General features: G+C 47.3%; 1 protein-coding gene across 3 annotated transcripts; it reads right to left on the bottom strand.

The window, feature by feature from the left end:
- Nucleotides 1-792: 792 nt before the first annotated feature.
- ZNF8 (zinc finger protein 8) lies at nucleotides 793-16,450 on the bottom strand. Of its 3 annotated transcripts, XM_063092042.1 has the most exons (5): nucleotides 16,304-16,450; nucleotides 11,628-11,754; nucleotides 11,266-11,361; nucleotides 4,256-5,744; nucleotides 793-1,413 (listed from the first exon to the last, which is right to left on the bottom strand). In XM_063092042.1, the coding sequence occupies exons 1-4, from the start codon at nucleotides 16,367-16,369 to the stop codon at nucleotides 4,303-4,305; spliced, it is 1,731 nt and encodes a 576-aa protein (XP_062948112.1). In that variant the 5' UTR covers nucleotides 16,370-16,450; the 3' UTR covers nucleotides 793-1,413; nucleotides 4,256-4,302. The 3 variants fall into 3 exon arrangements, with proteins under 3 accessions (XP_062948112.1, XP_062948111.1, XP_062948113.1); XM_063092041.1 differs by lacking the exon at nucleotides 793-1,413 and having other exon boundaries at nucleotides 3,942-5,744; XM_063092043.1 differs by lacking the exons at nucleotides 793-1,413; nucleotides 11,266-11,361; nucleotides 11,628-11,754; nucleotides 16,304-16,450 and adding an exon at nucleotides 11,195-11,251 and having other exon boundaries at nucleotides 3,942-5,744.
- Between the last annotated feature and the right edge of the window lie 3,041 nt (nucleotides 16,451-19,491).

Here is a 19,491-nt window from a genome sequence, read left to right as displayed (position 1 = left end):
GAACTCAGAAGGACCAGAGACTCAGATTTGGGAGAAGGTAGCACAAAGCCAGGGGTGTGCATGATACTTCGGGAGGGACCGGAGTATAAGATGTGCCCCCAAGACAATGATCCAGGGACTGCAATATTTAAGAGGGGTGATGGGAGGACAAGAAGCCCCCGAGGAGGTGGAAGGAATCCTAGAACACAAGGGGATGGAGGCTTGCAAGGAGGAGGTCAGCTGGCTAGACAATCCAGGAGATGAAGACGGATGATGCTAAGAGGTGGTGGCACATGACAGTGGGCACAGCAGTTTCTGTGAAGTAGCAGGGGCAGATAGACGGTGTGACGTGTGACGTGGCACCAAGGAAATGGGGGAGTACAGGTGATTCTTCTAAGAGACTGGACACATCACCCACTTCTTAAGACCTTTCTCTCTTACCAGTCTCCACCACAGAAGTTAGAAAAGCTAAATACTAGCTTTCCACGGCCCCTTGTTATTAGGGGTGGCTCTGTGATCCAGCCTTAACCAATGAGGCATAAATGGGCATGTGCTGGCAGCTCTGAGAAAGCCTTTTCTTTGAAACATCAGTCTTGATCGCAGATGTATGGCTGGAGCTGTAGACGTCTCCCTGGGACCATGAGGAAAAGGCTGAGAGAAAAGCACAAAACACTGGCTCTGACATAGCCAGGCCGCTGAAAAAGACAGCCTTCAAACAAAGCCTAATTTGTTGAAGCCACTATCAACTGGGTGCTGACATCAAATACTAACTCCACCCCTTCCTAGCTGTGTAACCTTTTGTTACTAGTAACTTTTGTCCTATGCCTAATTTTCCTTGTCTGTAAAATGGTACTGCCTCACAAAACTATTATTGAGGCATGTTTGTTTGAAGATGCACTTTTTCTTAGCTATGTAGATGGAAGGTTATCTGCTGAGAATGAAATGGAAGGTGGTGCAGGCCAAGGTATGAGGGCAGAGTCTCTGTGAAAAGTGAAACCTGAAAAAGGAAACATGTGAGGACAACCCCAGAGGAAAAGGTGAGTGCAGAGAAACATACCCGGGGCATCAGAAGAGTCTTGCAGACCCTCTAGAGATGAATTGCAAAGCTGTCTCCAAGCATCCTGGAAGCCACCTCTGCTCCAATGGAAACCCCATCAGTTGTGACACTCCCAGCATCCAAAGAACAAAAACGGACACAGGAAGTTCTGATGGCAGTGAGTTCTGATGCTCAACCATTCCAACAGTTATTAGAACTGCTGCTATATTTTTCCAGGATGAGCATTCTTCCATTCAACTCTACACCCTGTCAATCCGGCATTCCTTCTGCAGTTCATTTTCAGGAATCAGTTTTTGCATACTGAGATATGCCACAATCCATTTTCCTTCTTTCCAATTTTTGATGCTGATGGTATGTTTAACTTCACTAGAGTGCAACTGCAGTGGGAAAACCCAACAAAAGAGTGACCTGGTTAAAGCTGTGCATTAACAGGCAACTGTTCTGTATAACTGGACCATATGACTTAGTGTCCTGGTGGAACAGGCATTCAGCTGTAGCTATGGCTTATAGACAGTCCATAATTTGTTTCATTTTAGCTTAGAAAGTAGGCAGGTTTAAATCCTTTGTTTTTATAACCCTAGTGCTACGAGACACCAAGGACCACACCCTTGACGCACAATATTCTTTTATGCCAAGAATGGCATGGATAAAGGTCAGAAACCCTTGCTTTCCTCAGGAGAAAACTTGGAGGAAAGCAACACAATGATGAAGGTGAAGTTTCCCACTGTGGACAGTAAAATGGTCATGTTAGAATATCCTGCTTCACATACAAACATGAATTAAAGTCTGGCTTTTCCTGGCATTGACAGCTGAGAGAAAGGTCTTCCAGTGGTCCTCCAACAGAGGCCCCATGCAAGGTCGGGAGATGAGCTTTGAGAACAGTGGGAATCACATGACTTTATCAGGCCCCTCAGCACAGCTCAGTGGCTTGATGATGAATCAGAAGTCATCCCACCAGGCCAAAGCAAGGAGGGTGTGTAACGCACAGTCTCGGCGGGGTGGGGTGGGGGGGTGGACAAAATTTAGGTTATTCTGTTTTTTTTCAACAAATATAAGACTAAAAAAGAGTGGGATTAGAGATTTAAGAAGGAAAAATATCAACCAAACGCATTGTGTGGCTCTCCTTTAGATCATGATTAGAACAAAACAAATAGAAAACAAAACAAAAAAAAATTTGAGGCAACCAGGGACATTTGAACACTAGATATCTGATATGTTTAAATGTAATAATGGCAATATAGTTTTACTTGAGGTTTAATAAAACTAAAATTTTTTTCTGTTTCATTACAGACATTAAGTAAAATAAGCACTTTTTTTTTTCTTTACTACCATGCCCAGTGGGGAAGATATGAAGCATAACTTCCGGGCCACTGTCCTGATGTGAACTCTGGCCCAGCAGTTTTATCCACTGTTGCTTTTGTACCATGGGTGCACAGCAAACAAGGCAAATGAATGCTCAGAATGATTATGAAAATGGTTTTGTGTTTGTGGACCAACATGGTTATATATATTTTTAAAGTCCTTGCCATTCAGAGATATATTCAGAAATATGGATGAAATAATACGACTTCTGGGACTGATGTGAAAATATTCCACTGGCCAGAGAGGGGTAAGGAGGTAGGTACCAGTGAAAACATATTATTCAGGGCTGAGCCCGTGGCGCACTCGGTAGCGTGCTGCGCTAGCAGCGCGGCGACGCTCCCGCCGCCGCGGGTTCGGATCCTATATACGGATGACCGGTGCACTCCCTGGCTGAGCGCCGGTCACGAAAAAAAAATAAAAAAAATAAAAAAAAATAAAGCTAGTCTTTGTGAACACTTTAAAAAAAAAAAAAAAAACAAAAACATATTATTCATGTTTTAAAATGTCCACAAAAAATGTTAAAAGATTTTTCAGAAAAATAAATGGATTCTCTTCTTTTTTTCACATCAATTATGAATGCTGCAAAATGGTAAACGATTTACTACAAAGTACATTGTGTATAAATTAGCTAATGACACCATTTATTAAAATGAAACTTATATGAGTACCAGCTGGCTGCCAAAACAAACAAACAAACAAAAAAAACCCAAGACACAGACAAAATTATATAATTTGTTAGGACAACCCTGACCAATCAACTTGTAGAATTTGGAAAATGTTGGCTATAGGGCTGGGTGGGTTTATACTAGGGCTCCTCCATCTTGTTACTACTGACAATCAGAGCTAGATAATTCTTTCTGAGGAGCTGTCCTGGGCACCGTCGGATGTTGAGGAGTACCCCCGGCCTCTACCAACTAGGTTCCAGTAGCATCCTTCCCCCACTCATGGCAAACAAAAATGTCTCCAGACATCCCCAAATGTCCCCTGGGGGCAAAAGTACCCCCAGTTGAGATCTTCGGGCTTATAGCAACATTGGATGCTCTGAGGCAGTGTTTTCAATGAATATTGCAGAATTTCATGGGGGCTTCTTTGTCGCACGATTTGGGGCAAGAGGGATATGAAACATGGGTGGGAGCCAAGAGTGCTGCAAAGACCCTGAGGCACAGAACTGGTCCCGGTGGATCAGGCACATAGGGGTGAAATAACTTGTTTGCAATACGAGGGTACTTCAAAAAGTTTGGGCAAAAACAGAATTAAAAGTAATATGAATCTTTCCACGAACTTTTTGAAGTATCCTCATTTATGAACTGAGATCCTAACTCGAATTTACATATAAACACAAATTAATTGCTGCATGCTTGAAATTTACCCAAAGTTTTCCAGAAATGCAAGTTAGTCACTACTCTGGAAAATCACATCCCGTGCAGGAATGCCCCTCATGGTATTTCCACAGTCAGCACTATACACCATATGAGTTGCTAGCAACAGGCTATTGGCCTGGGTCTCCTGGTGTAACTGGGCCCACACAGACAAGGTAAGATATCACACCCACCCAATACACAATACTTTATTACATTACCATACATTACTTTCATTTTAATTACCCTTTACAAGGGATACTGTATATTGATTTTTTGACATCACGTATATGGGTAGGTTATATTACCTCTGAACTCATTTTGGAATATTTAATGGAGGGAACATAAAATAGCTGTTGTTAAAGGGGCACTGAGTTTGATATATTTGGTAACTGCCAATCTCAGGTATTTGGGAAACACCACTTCCTTAGCAAGTTAGAAGTCCCCACTGACAGTCTACCCCAGCCTCTCTTTCCATGAATACACTATGCAGACTTACCACATTTTTATACCTGTGGTTCAAAGGTCATCTGCAGATTTTCTCTCCTATGTGGATTCTCTGATGTCAAATAACATGGAAGCACCCACAGAAGGCTCTTCCACCCCAATAACGTGCACAGGGTTTTTCTCTTGCATGATTTCGTGGATGTCAAACAAGGTCAGAGCCCTGCTTCCCGGCTGCCCTGCCTTTGCCCCACCCACGGGGTTCTCTCTCGAATTCAAGTGTTGATGCCGGCCAAGGTTTGAGTTCCGGCCAAAGGGTGGCTCTCGTCCTCGCTTACGTCCACGGGGTTCTTCGTCTCTGGTGTGAGTTATCTGATGTCGGATGAGGTGAGAGCTCTGAATGAAACATTTCCCACACTGACTACATTTAAAGGGTCTGTCACTTCGGTGGGTCCTCTCATCTTGACTCAAAGGTGGGTCACAGCCGAGGGTTTCTGCCCATTCATGCTTCATCAAAGCTGGTGCCTGCTCAAAGATCAGCCTCTGGCGGCACTCATAGGGCTTCTCCCCGGCATGCTTTCGCTGATGCTGGGCCAAGGAGGAGCTGTGCCTGAAGCCCTTCCCACAGTGGTTACACTCATAGGGCCTCTCCTCGGTGTGAGTCCTCAGGTGCAAGAAAAGGCAGGTGGTCCGGGAGAAGGACTTCCCACACACACTGCAGGTGTACGGCTTCTCTCCAGTGTGTGTCCTCTTGTGCCGGCCCAGGGATGAATTCTGGTTGAAGGCCCTCCCACAGTCCTGACACTCATAGGGTTTCTCCCCTGTGTGAATTCTCCGATGGACGGTAAGGTGTGTACTGTGGCAGAAAGACTTCCCACATTCGGCACACTTGTAGGGCTTGTCTCCTGTGTGGATTCGCTCATGTTGAACGAGGGAGGAGTTCTGGCTGAAGGCTTTCCCACACTCTTTGCACATGTAAGGCCTCTCTCCTGTATGAATCCTCTTGTGTACAGTGAGGTGTGCATTATGATTAAATGACTTCCCACAGTCGGTACATTTGTAGGGTTTATCCTGCACCTGGCTTTTTGTGAGTTCTGTAATCGAAATGGCCTGACTGGAAGCTCTGCGACCGTCACTGCTTTCAAAGGGCTGTTCTTCTGGGAAGGCTGTCTGCTGACTGACTAAGCTCAAGTTATGTTCTGAGTTTGTAACCTGTGAGTCATAAGTACAGTAATATTCTCTCCTAGAAACATCTGGGAATGGGTTTGGGTTTGAACTCAGGACACAGCTTTCTTCAAGTCTAAGAGTTTCATAGTCTTGATTTTGAATTGGTGCTTCTTCAAGGCCAAATTCTGATTGCCTCAAATTATTCTGATCCTCCTTGAGGGCCTGGCCCTGGCCCTCACACTGCCAGTCTTCCCCTAATGTGGAGGGATAAGAAGCATCCCTTGGGAATCCTTCCGTTTCTGTGGCACGGGGTGGCTCCTCTGCAAGAAGGCCCTGCTCCTTGGGTGATGCTTGGCCTTCAGGTCTAGGCTCCCATCCTGAAAGAAAACCAGTGAGCTCTTAATTTTGGGGGAAAAAAACAAGGACAGTGGACAATCCCCAAGACCTCGGGCCTGTTACTGAACCAGGATCCTAACAACTGCCTGGGAGAGTCCCCTGATTCTTCTCTTATTTTGACCCTAAGTGCCCTGTCCTCAAACATGGCTTCACGCATTCGACAAATATTTATCACGTAGCTGCTGTAGCCTGGCAAAGAGGTGAAAGTATATTAGTTTCATCGTTGCTGCTGTAATAACTTACCACAAACTCAGTGCCTTAAATAACACGTTTATTATCTTGTAGTTCTGGAATGCAGAAGTCCTAAAATCAAATGTCGGCAGGGCTGGTTCCTCCTGAAGGCTCTAAGGGAGAACCTGCTTCCTTACCTCTTCCAGCTCCTAGAAGCTGCCTGCATTTTCTGGCCCTTTCTTTCCTCTCCAGAGCCAGCAGCGTAGCACCTTCCAGTCTCTCTCTGTGTGACCTCTGCTTCTCTCATCACATCTCCTTTTCTGACTCTGACTCTCTTATCTCCTTCTTATAATGACTCTTGTGATTATATGAGGCCCACCCAATAATCCAGGATACCTGGTTGTGGGGATTAGGACATGGCCTTCAATTTGAGCCAGGCTTCCCTGCTTGCCACAGCCTCTCAAGCTTCCTCACTTGCCTGAGTTTTGCCCATGACACATGTCATGTGTTCACTAGTTTAGGGTCCAACTCACCATGCCAGAGCGTCCACAGCCATTGCCTAGAGCTGACAGATAGCAGGTACTCAAAAACATACGAACACTGGAGGGACTCTCTGAGGGAATGAATGAACAAGAGCTTGGCCACAAGGGAGGTGCTGGAGGAGCTGAGGTGTGCCTGGTGCCAGGCCCCCTGCTCTCTCTCATAACACCCAGAGGGTTCGTATCAAACACAAGTTCGTCCAACAAAAACTTGTACCTGAATGTTCACAGCAACACTATTTATAACAGCCAAAAAGAGGAAAGAGCCTAAATGCCCATCAGCTGATGAACAGATAAAACAAAGGTGGCATATCTATACAATGGAATATTCAGCCACAAAAAGGAGCTAAGTATTGGGCCGAGCCTGTGGCGCACTCGGGAGGGTGCAGCGCTGGGAGCGCAGCGACGCTCCCAGCGGCCACGGGTTCAGATCCTATATAGGAATGGCCGGTGCACTCACTGGCTGAGTGCCGGTCACGAAAAAGGAAAAAAAAATAAAAGGAGCTAAGTCATAATGCATTCTACATGAATGAACCCTGAAAACATCATGCTAAGTGAAAGAAGCCAGTCACAAAAGTCACATATTGTAAATTCCATTTATATGAAATGTCTAGAATAGGTAAATCCATAGAAATATAAAAAAGATCAGCAGTTGCCAGGGGCAGGGGAAGATGGGGAGCTACTGCTCGTGGGTGACTTTTGGAGTGATTGCTATGGACTGAATGTTTGTATCTTCCCAAAATTCAAATGTTGAATCCCTAATCTCCAGTGTGAGAGTATTCAGAGGGGGGGGCCTTTGGGAGGTGATTAGGTCATGACAGTGGGGCCCACCTGATGAGACTAGTGACCATATAAGAGATACTAGAGGGCTTGCTTCCTTTCTCTCTGCCATGTGAGGATACAGTGAGAAGGTAGCTGTCTGCAAACACAGAAGAGGCCCTCACCAGGAACCAAATCGGCTGGCACCTTGATCTTGGACTTCCAGCCCACAGAACTGTGAGAAATAAATGTCTGTTGTTTAAACCACCCAGTCTATGGTAACCCAAACTACTAAGACAATGATGAAATGCTCTGGAATTAGACAGGTGTGATGATTTCCAATCTGTGAGTAGACTCAAAACCACTAATTGTACACTTTAAATAGGTGAATTTTCTGGTATGTGAATCCTTTCTCAATAAAGCTGTTAGAAAAAAACAGACCCACCCTCCTCCCCACCACAGGTCAGCCCTGGTCACTCCTTCACTCACCTGTACGTTACTTCTTATGATGGATGACCCTGTGTCCTCCTTTTCCATCACACCCTCACAGGCCTCACCTCCTACCTCTCACCCCCTTGCTCACTCTGCTTCCTGCTGGCCACCACACTGTCCCTCCAATAAGGTCTCCAGGGTCCTTCCTCAGGCCCTTTGCACACACTGCTCCCTCTGCCTGGATCCCCATTTCCAGATATCCACTGGCCTCACTCCCTCACGTCCTCACTTGGAGTCATTTTCTCGAAGAAGCCTTCCTGCCTGTCCCCAGGCATGAGTGCCCCACCCCACCATCCCCAAGCACAATTTCTTCACAGTCCCATCACCACCTGGCACTTGTACCCGTTTCTCAGACCCCTGTCTCCCCTGATGCTGAGCAAGAGCCTCATCTGGCATGTTCTCTGCTGCATCCTCACCGCTGAGAGCAGCACATGGTGGGTCCTTAGTAACATTTGTTCAACGGACTCATGAGTCAGAAGATGGACTGAGAGACAACACCAAGGATATTACTGAAGACTAAATACAACATTACTGCCAACCCCGGCAGAGACAGACATTGCCTGTGGGAAGAGCACAGAGAAAGACCCAGAGGAGGGGGAGCTGAGGCTGCTAGTGAGGGGCACATTGGTGTGAGCTGGCCTGGCTAGGAATAGCAGAGAGTATCAAGGCTGCGATCCCAGCCTGAATCCACGTGGGCCCCCATAGCTGGGGCCACAACTCTAGCCACCTCCAGAACCATCAAGCCCAGGGTTTGGGAAGCCATGGTGTCCCCCCATCCAGGGAAGGTGAGCCGTTGATGGAGAAAGGAACTGAGAGAAGAGCTGGGACTGCAGTCGGCCAGGAAGTGACCTGCAGCGGGTAAAGCTGGGTGAGCACAGTAAGAAATGAAGCAAAACGAGCAACAAGGACTGAGGAGGGGCTCAAGATCACCCAGCCAGCCCTCAGCCCACGAAAACATGTGGGTGCACTGGGAGTGGGCATCCTCCTGGATGAGGATTCTTCTTAAAAAAAAAAAATTACTCTCCTTTTTAATCAAATATGTGGTAAGCTGAATAATGGCCCCTCAAAGATGTCCACATCCCAATCCCTAGAACCTGTGAATATGTTACATGGCAAAAGGGACATTGCAGATATGATTAAATTAAGAATCTTTTTTTTTTTTTTTTTGTCTTTTTCGTGACTGGTACTCAGCCAGTGAGTGCACCGGCCATTCCTATATAGGATCCGAACCCGCACGGGAGCGTCACTGCGCTCCCAGCGCTGCACTCTCCCGAGTGCGCCATGGGCTCGGCCCTAAATTAAGAATCTTAAAGTGGGAGACTATCGGAGGCCCTACATCTCACCAAAAGAATCGATATGGGAGGGAGGCAGGATGGCCTGAGTCAGAGAGGAAGTCGTGATGATGGAGACAGAGGTCAGAGTGATGTACTATGAAGGCTCTTCCAACAAGCCAAGGAATGCGGGTGGCCTCTAGGTGGAAAAACAGGAAAATGGACTCTCCCCTGGAGCCACCAGAAGGAACCAGTTCTAACAAAACCATTTTGGACTTCTCACCTCCACAACTATAAGAAAATAAATCTGTGTGTTTTCAAGCCACCTAGATTGTGGTACTTTGTTACAGCAGCAGTAGGAAGCTAATTCAAAGAACCACATGGAAAATATGTTTCTGTTTTGACATAAATCCCTGAAAACCTTCCGCTTCTGGAGTATTTATCATTGTCTGGATACTAAGTTCTTGAAACAGTTTGCCCGTCAAGATTTTGACCCCATACCCCTGACCTGTGCAAATGGGACATTTTGCATTAACATTTATGGGCACACCTATTATTTTAGATCCTGGACTTAGTTACTGCATAAGACCTGTGACTCAAAGGCATGTCCAGGACGACGAGGATTTGCTTCTAACACACAAGTCTGAGGTAACCGCAGTGACAAAGCAGGGTCAGCTGGAGATGTACCCCTGCCCCAGTGTTATGAGTCACATGGTATCATGGAGGTACATGTGTTTCCCTGTGGGAACCCCAGTGGCATCAGAAGCATTTGGGTGAGAAGCTGATCTGCAGGCACTGCTGGTTGTACCTCCTGTGGCCATGTCCTACTTCTTCCAGAATGTGGTTAGGTACTAACACACCAGCCCCATAGAAGAAACTGTGACTTGCTTAAGTCAATTATGATAATCTAGACCCACCTTTCCATCCTCCCTAGCAACTAGGGTCAGGGCAGGTGTAAGCAACCTAGTCCTGACCAAAGAGACCCCAATGGATGACATCCAGTGTTCTGACAAAAGGGGACAGATGTGGTTGTCACTGTTCTTCCCACTTCCTTTCTTCCTTCCTGCCTGGAGCACAGATGTGATGGCTGGAGCTGCTGCAGCCAAACAGTAACCCCAAGGAAAACCTAGGAGAATCACAGAACCATTGGTCCCCGCATCTCTTGAGATATTATGCCAGCTCCAGCAGACTCAGGGTTCCTGTTTTTTTTGTGTGGTTTTTTTTTTTAAAGATGACTGGTAAGGGGATCTTAACCCTTGACTTGGTGTTGTCAGCACCACACTCTCCCAAGTGAGCCATGGGCTGGCCCTAGGGTTCCTGCTTTGTGAGAAAAATGTTTCCCTCTTTTTTTGAGCTGCTCTAACCTGGCTCTAAGGTATTCACAGCTAAATACGATCGTTACTGATAAGAGAATAGAAGAGGGGTGTGGAGAAAGGTTTACAGAATCTGGACATGCGAGAACAAAATGGAGAAGACGAAAGGCAGGTTCACACTTCAGAAATGATCCTACAGAAAGGGCATACAGGGAAAGCAGGTGAGAGATGGAACCACATGGAAAGAAAGACAGAGCAGAGATGGAGGGATTCCAAGCCCTGAAGAGGCGAATTGGTCTCTGAGCTCAGAGGCAGGGGAGCACAGGGGAGAAGGCTAGGGAGGACCATACAGAAGAGAGTTAACAGGGCAGGCCTGAGACCACCATTCTTAAAGAGGGCTACTTACAAGGTTGGCGCCTGGCTGCATATGAAAACTTGGATCTGAAGAGGGTTCCCACCACCCAAACTGGTAAGAATGGTTCACTGCACCCACACTGTGCACATGAACACCGGCTTATTCTGAACACTGGCTTTCTCCTGGGACTCTGGAATCTTGGTACGTGCTAGGAGAGGGTGTTTATGTGACCAGCCCCCAGTAAAAACCCCTGGTACTGAGTCTCTAGCAAGGTTCTCTGGTAGTTAACATTTCTCACATGTTGTCACAACTCTCTGTCAGGGGGAAACTAGGCACATGCTGTGTGACTCCACAGGGAGAGGACTCAGGAAGCTCATGTCTAGTTTCCTCTGGGCTTTGCCCCATGCACCTTTTCCCTTTGCTGGTTTTGCTCTGTTTTCCTTTGCTATAATCAATCATAGCCATGATTCTATACTAAGTCCTGTAAGCTCCTAGTGAATGAGGTGGTCTTGAGGACCCGGAAACACCAACCTTTCCATGAAGTGCATCTCAGAGACCCCTGGACTGTTCCCATTAGGGGCTCCCACTTGGTGCATTCTCACCTCGATGTTGGCCCTGGGTGATTCCTCTCTCTGCCACCCATAGCTCAGCCCCTTGTTCCAGCTGGGAGATGACTTCAGGTTTGGGAAGCTCAGGACCTGGAAACAGGGAAAGACACAGGAAGTGGGGGGCTGCTCTGGAGAGAAAAAAACCAGCTCAGGCTCCAGCCCAGACTCCTGACCATCAGGACACAGGATACCTCACAACCAGATGAAGGCTTTGCACTGGGACAGAAAAGGGCAGATATCCCCCTGCATGCATGCCCCACAGGGAATGAGGACCTAAGGTCAGGTCATCACACAGAGGCCCCACAATCTATAGACCAGGAAGAATCAGTCACTGCAGCTTGGGAAACAGGCCTTACCCACAGAGAGGAGGTGCCCGAATGTCTCCAGCATCACATCGCGATACAAGGTCCTCTGAGTAGGGTCTAGCTGCACCCACTCCTCCTGGGTGAAATCCACAGCCACATCCCGGAAAGTCACTGGCTCCTGAAACATCACACACATCCTCAATCAGCTGCACTGTCCCCATCAGTGCTCTCTGGCAGAGGAAGAATGAGGAAAGAGAAAACAGGCAGGCCAGTGTCCTGAGAGAGTAAACGTTCTGAGTGATGAGAGTCAGGCCTCACTGAGCTCCTATTAGGCTGCTACATGTAGGTGTGGGTTGTACAGTAATGACATGTGTGAGGACACAGCAAGATCAACAAAGCCAACCACAGCTGACCTACAACTGATCAGACAGGTAAGGGTGCCAACAGAGACCGGACTAAACCATTGACTTGCAGGTCTGTGGGCTAAAGAAATGGCTACTGTTTTAAGACACAGTTGTTGCTGTGTATAGTTTGTTACACAGCAACAACTAACTGATATACTCAGTAATTCTTAGACACAAATGAGGCTCATTATCTTTCCTGAAAAGAGGAGTGTACGGTTGGGCCCACATCACTGAAGAGGGCCAGTTTAAGAGCCACAGGGGCACTTACCCTCTGAGTGGTGGGGCTGGAGGTGATAGGGGGTATGTGTCCTGACTGAAGGGGCAGCAGGGACTCAGAACTGACTGACTGTGGGGCAATATAGGCCCCATGTGGTCAGAATGGCCAATCTTTGGAGGGAGGCTGTAATTTAGATCAGATTTTTATGTAAAAAATTCTAATTTTTATAAGTTGATATAACATATCCAAAACACGTCCCACAAACAGAACCATTCTGTGGGCTGGGTACGTCCATGCTTGAAAGCCATATGCTTCTGGATCAGTCTTAGCTCAGCCACTTCCTCCCCAAAAGGCACCAAGTACAAATCCCCCTTGGCCTCCCAGTTTCCATGTCTACAAAGCACCACCCATTGAGGCTGTGATAGGGATTAATTAACTGAAAAACTCTTCCTACAAGGCAATTTGATAGCCACATGCAAAAGAACAAAGATGGTCCCTGGTCTTAGTTTGTCTCCTACAGTTGTAACAGAATACCACAGACTGGGTAATTCATAAAGAAAAAGAAATTCATTTCTTACAGTACTGGAGGCTGGGAATTCCAATATCAAGATGCTGCCTTCCGGTGAGGGCCCTCTTGCTGGGCCATAACACGGTACAGGACATCTCACGGCAAAAGGGCAGGAACATGCCAGCTCAGGTTTCTCTTCCTTTTCTTATAAAGCCACCAGACACATTATGGGGGGTCCAACCCTGATAACTTTATCTAATCCTAATTACCTCCCAAAGGTCCCATCTCCACATATCATCAACATACGAATTTGGGGATTAAATTTCCAACACATGAAATTCAGGGGACATATTCAAACCACTGCTGTCTCCTACCTCACACCATATACTAAAAACTAACTCAAAACAGATCAAAGATGTAAATGTGAAAGCTAAAACTATAAAACTCTCAGATAAAAACATAGAAATAAATCTTTGTAACCTTGGATTTGGCAAAGGATTCTTAGCTATAAAACCAAATGCACATGCAACAAAATACAAAGGTCAAGGGCTTGGATCCCCGTACCAACCAGCTGCCAAAACCAAATGAACAAAAAACCCAAAAAACAAACAACCCCCCCCAACCAAAGTATAGAAAAATAAAATAAATAAACACTCTTACAACTCAATAAGAAGACAACCCAACTAAAAAGGGCAAATAATCTGACCAGATATTTCTTCAAAGATATAAAAAAAGATATACAAATGGCAAATAAGCACATAAGATGCTCAACATCTTTAGTCATCAGGGAAATGCAAATCAAAACCACACACCACATACTTCAATTTAAAAAGAGTATTTCCTTTTAAAAAAGCATGAGTAGATTTAAAAATACTAAAGAAATTTTATTACAGGTGGCATGTGACTCTAACAGGAAACACACAGAAGCATTTGGTTGGGAACAGAGGTTTCTACTCCTGTCCCCACATCCTAGCCTTCCACTCAGAACACCCACCAACCCTGATACATGTTTCCTGTGCCTCCTGCTCCCACCTGCCATTATCACCCACTTGGCAGGATCTCTGGTGACAGCCCAGACACCAGATCCACTTGGTACTGGTCTGTCCAGGCCATGAGACCTCCCAGTGGCATGACACAGGTCCTTCACTCCTTCTCTTGGCTTCCTTCTTAGAATCCTAACAGGAGCCCACTCCTTTCTGTCTCATGACCTTCCCAGCTGCTCTACCTCAGATCCCTGCAGCCCTCCACTTGCCCAGCACTGCTGGGGTCTGGAGGGGAGAGGCTGTTCTCAGATCTCTTTTTTCCATTGCCTTAGTTCAGCTCTCAGTATCTCTCTTACTCCTACCCCCAGATGCCTGAGTGCTTTTTTTTCCAACCCCACACTAGTCCTTCTTAAAACACTTCAATGGCTCCTTCTAACCTTTGAGTACAGGATGACCCCTCTCAGCCTGACTAAGGCAGGCTAAATACTGCCCCCAAAGATATCCAGATCCTATGGAACCTATGAATATTACCGTATACGGCAAAAGGGACTTTCCAGATGTGATCAGGATTTTAAAACTAGGGGATATTATCCTGGATTATCCAGGTGGGTCCTAAATGCAATCACAAGTGTCTTTATAAAAGGGAGACAGCGGGAGGTTTGACTATAGAACACAGAAGACAATGTGACCACTGAAGCAAGATGCTACACTGCTGGGTTTGAAGATGGACAAAGGGCCACAAGGCAAGGAATGAAAGGTCTACAGCTCTCATGGCTGAAAAAGGCGAGGAAACAGATTCTCCCCTAGAGCCTCAGTAGGGAGGATGGCTCTGCTCACACCTTGATTCCAGCACAGTGAAACTGATATTAGACTTCTGACCTCTAGGGCCGACCCCGTGGCGCACTCGGGAGAGTGCGGCGCTGGGAGCGCAGCAGTGCTCCCGCTGCGGGTTCGGATCCGATATAGGGATGGCCGGTGCGCTCACTGGCTGAGTGCGGTGTGGCCGGTCACAAAAAAAAAAAAAAAAAAAAGACTTCTGACCTCTAGAACTGTAAGAATAAGTGTGTGTGGTTTTGAGCCACCAAGTTTGCAATGATTTGTTACAGCAGCCACACATAACTAAATCTTGAAGCACTCCACTTCTGGTCCTTGCTGCCTGTAGTGGCCAGGCTCCAAGATGGCTCCCCAATGCTCCCCAGCCTTGAGCAGTCCGCTCCTATACTGAGCAAAGTTGACTTGTGTAACTGATAGAGTACTGAGAAAATGAAAGAGTGTGAATTATGAGTCCAGGTCACAAAAGGCACTGCAGCTTCTACCTTGCCCTCTCCTGGATCATTAGTCTGTAGGAAGCCAGAAGCCGCGTTGTAGGAACACCCAAGCAGTTCCATAGGGCGGCCCGCATGGAGAAGAACTAAGGCCTCTTGCCAACAGCCATTTGAGTGAGCCATCTTGGAAGTGGATCCTCCAGCCTCCATCAAGAGTCAGGTGCCAACAGGTAGGCTGACGTCTTGACTATAACCTCATTAGCCTGGGCTACCAGCTAAGTCATTCCAGAATTCCTAACTGTCAGAAATTGTGAGATAATATTTATCATTGTTTCAAGCCACTGAGTTTTGGGTTGTTTGTTACACAGCATCAGATAACTAATACACTTCCTCTCAAAGCTTTCTTACTGCTCATTCCCTGCCCCTCAACCACATTAAGGACAAACTGAACATCTGAAAACCTGCAATATAAGATTATCAATAGTCTCACCTTGTATACCAAATCTGAATCATGCAAATCCCCATAAACAAACCACACACACACACACACACACACACACACACACACACACACACACACACACACACGAAAGTAGATAATCTCAAAGTTGCAGAACTTGTGGAAATACGAATTATTTTTGGTTCCTGCCATGCGGAGGCAGCACTTTAAGAATGCAGGCAGCGGCCACTTTGTCTAGAAGTGCTGGAGCTTTGATGGCTAGATGGCCCTAACACACACTGACCGCCCAGGACCGTAGTTCTTCCATAGCCCCGCAGGGAGTGACCGTGGTAGTCGTTCCCAACACAATAACTCGGTCTTTGGTGACCTGCCCTTACCCCTAAGAGGTGTGCCGATCTCCAGGGTAGGGGCGTCGTAGTGCGGGGGTCCCCGTGGGGTCGGCTGACTCAACACATTAGAGCATCTCTATTTGATAAAATTCTATAAACACCCGCCATCTCGGCGACGGGCCGACTCTGTTACTATTACCCGTCGCCACGGAGGACGACCCCTTCACGCGGGGGGAAGGGTGTCGGCGCGGGCGGAGCTGAAGGCGGGAGCTACGGCCTCCCAGTCCTCCTCGGGAACTACCCCCAGCCCCACCAGAGGAAAGGGAGGCCACGACACCGAGCATGCGCAGTCGGGGACCAAAAGGCCCAGGTTCGAATCCCAACTCCGAATCCCTACTCCACCCCTGACCAGCCGGCCCAGTCGCCACGCCCCAACCTGCGCCTGTTTCCCCGTGTGTAAAGGGTATAACGGCTGTGTCTTCCGCATCGCGCGTCGCGAGGCTAAAGGGAGAAGACGCTTGGCCGGGAGCCTGCTACCATCGTTATTGTTATTATCGTCACCTGAAGCCGTGCCGCCGGTGGCCCCGCGGCCATCACCGCTGCTGCCGCTTCGTCTTCGGGTTCCATCCTGGACCGACGGGTTGAGGACAGGCGCCCGAGGCGACCCCCAAATCACAGAGCCGCCCCCACCAACGGGAACACCCGACTAGCCACCCGCCGGACAATGGCGGCTGAGCCGGCGACGCTGCGACTACAACTCCCAGAAAGCCGTGCGGCGAGCCGCAGCACCCGACCAATAGGAGCCTCCGCCCAGTGGGACTTCGACAAATGAAGGCATTCTGGCCGCAGGCCAATGGGAGCCGCCGCCCGCCGGGCCTCCTGCCAATGGGAGCGCTCAAGCAGCCTGTTCTGGTGGGCGACAGCGGCCACTAACCGCCTGTGGTACAGGTCCGCGTGAGGAGTAACCTGGCGCCCCAGTCCCCGGGGAGGACACACGGGCGGACTCTGAAGAGGGGAGGGGTGGGGTATTCTCCTTATATCCTAGGAGCTGAGGGTGGGGTTGGGCGGAACCCTACTCATTTGCGTGGTTAGTGGGAGCACAGAGCAGCAGCGTTTTAATGGCGGGCAGGGCGGCAGCGTCTTGCAACCTTCGCTTTAGCACTCCTACTTCCAGACGCCCATCTGTACAGGCTGGAATGAGACGGCCTGATTTAAAATCTTGGGGACTGCTCTGCCTAGCTGGTAATGAACAGGAGGCGGCCTGGGCTTTTCCCGTTTTGCCGTGTATACTCTCGGTTTACTTAAAACATACAGTCATTTCTAGGTATCAATGGGGGATTGGTTACAGGACCTCCCACGGATACCAAAATCCCCGGATGCTCGAGTCCCTGATATAAAAGGGCACGGTATTTGTGTATAACGGATGCACATCCTCCCATACACAGAACTTTTAAGTCTTCTCTGGATTACTTATAGCGCCTAATGCAATGTAAATGGTATGTAATAGTTGTTATACTGTGTTTAGGGAGTAATGACAAGAAAGAAGTCTATGTGTTCAGTACAGATGCAGTGTTTTTTTTTTTTTGGTTGGTTTTTTTGTTTGCTTTTTAAAAAATATTTTCGATCTGCAAGTGGTTGAATCTATGGATGCAGAACCCATGGATATGGAGGGCAAACCATATTCACGTGCATCAACATTACATGAACATTTAAGAGTTTTGTTAATACAGGGGCAGGCTAGTTGGCTCAGTTGGTCAGAGCACAGCTTTGTAACACCAAGGTCAAGGGTTTGGATCCCCTTACCTGCCAGCCCCTGAAAAACAAACGAGAGTTTTGTTTATAATAGACTTTATGGGAGCTGGTGACCGAAGGGGAAATACAAAGATGCTGAGAGCTGGCCATATCCTGTTTCTCCGTGTAGGGTATTCACTTTATGATGTGTCTTTTCTGTGAGTCTTAGAGTCCACTAAAACGTTTATTAAAAAAGAGAAAAGAAAAAGCAGGTGTTCACATGATGCATTCGAACCACAACAAATATTTAAGAACCAGGCACATAGCAGGGAAGAGAACAGAGAAACCTGCCTGACCCCACAGTATGCTGGGAGGAACAGGAAATAAACCACGAACGTGACTGTTTACACCATGTTAAATGGATGAAAGACTGTAGTCGTCAGCCGGGTGAAGCAGCTGGCTCCTAAAGGGCTCAAGATGGCCACGCTCTCTCCCATCCCTGTCTTCCCTCTGTCCCTTTCTCCCTCCCCTCAGGCCCCGTATCTGTTGTGCTCTCTGCTGGGCATCTCCCCTGCCGTCCCACACAGGGCCCAGCCCAACCGGGTCAGCAGCACTAGGTGGAGGAACAGATGTTAGAGGTGTTAAACAAAATTGTGGGAGGCCATTGCTTGGACTGAGCTCCTGCACTGGCCCCAACAGACCAGACCAAAACGGAGTCACTCATGCTAAATGCCACATAATCGAAGTGAAACTTTAAGGAAGCAGGTAGATACCCAAACAGACTCGTTTTTCCTGAAAACAAGAGATTCCAGTCTACCTGAATCAGCATAGTAAGGAAGCCCCTTCTGCTTTAACCCTTTACAGGAAAAGTAACCTGATGTTAACTGTGAAAGTTGGTTATACAAATTGAGTGATTCCTGTTATACCCGAAGTAAATCAGAGTTAAGGGACCAGGGGGTAAAAAGACTGGGGGAACCTAACACCCGCTCCAAGAAAAATTTTCTACAAGCCCAGCTGCAGAAACAGTCTGCTGCAATCCTAAGACTAGTTTTACCTAGTAACTGCTGACTCCAAGATTAATTTTACCTACCACCGTCACTCACCAATCAAAGCCTGCCAACTCCCAAAAACTTCACTAGTGCCAATGAGCTTTCTTTCAAAACAATACATAGTATTTCTTTCTCTAATAAAACTCCCAATGCTTTCTTTATTCTTTGGACATACTAGAGACCACCCCCGTCTCTGTGTATGTCCCAGACTATAATTCTCTTTTCCCCAAATAAAACGTTTTCTTAGAGATTCATTTGTAGATATATATATATTTATTTGACTGTGACATAACCAGTAAGCTTTTTTTCCTATTGTTCTCTTTCCTTGTTCCCACCTTACAAAACCCACTATTTTGTCACTGCCCAGTGGGAGCCCTCCCTCTATTTTGCAGAATAAAGGCTGCCGCGATTCATAAATTGTGAATAAAAGCCAATTATATCTTTAACTAAATTTGTTGTAATTTTGTCTTTGGACAAGCATCTTCACCCACCTGATCAGGTGGCGGTGGCTGCTGTGGGAATCATTGATCAGGCAGCCTCCAGGAGACTGAATCTGGCTTCTCAAGCTCACGACGCATTACTAAAAGTTTGTAAGTTCTTTCTGTGTCTACTTGGTCCTTTGCCGCGTAAGTGAAACCTTCCAGATTGCAGGTTGGGGGGGATCAGAAATCCGGACGGATTCACCCTCAGCCATGTGCTTAACCCTGGGCCAGTGAGCATGACTGAGAGGACCAGGGAACTCTGATAGGCTCAGCCTGGGTCACTGGCAAGCCCTGAGTTAATGGGTATAGTTAAGGAGATGGAGGACTCTGATTGGCTCACATGCTCAGTTTGGCTAATGGGCGTGGCCAACCTATGATTGATCCAGCCCCGGTCACAAGCTCATCTTCATGGCCCTGGGAGTGGGTCTCCTGGGTGGGAGTCTCAAGGAAGAGACACCTTTTATGTATAAACACTAGAAATGTCTTC

Source organism: Cynocephalus volans, chromosome 3, assembly GCF_027409185.1.
Source record: "Cynocephalus volans isolate mCynVol1 chromosome 3, mCynVol1.pri, whole genome shotgun sequence".
NCBI lineage: Eukaryota > Metazoa > Chordata > Mammalia > Dermoptera > Cynocephalidae > Cynocephalus > Cynocephalus volans.
Note: the sequence above shows the minus strand (reverse complement) of the source record. Positions and strands in the feature narration are given on the sequence as shown.

Excerpts from the sequence above, each read along its gene's own strand:
- ZNF8 (XM_063092042.1), bottom strand. The coding sequence starts at position 16,369 with ATGGAACCCGAAGACGAAGCGGCAGCAGCGGTGATGGCCGCGGGGCCA. Across the intron at positions 11,362-11,627 it reads CGGGCACCTCCTCTCTGTGG|GTCCTGAGCTTCCCAAACCT; the intron begins GTAAGGCCTGTT and ends CCCTGTTTCCAG. Across the intron at positions 5,745-11,265 it reads CACCCAGGGCCAACATCGAG|GATGGGAGCCTAGACCTGAA; the intron begins GTGAGAATGCAC and ends GTTTTCTTTCAG.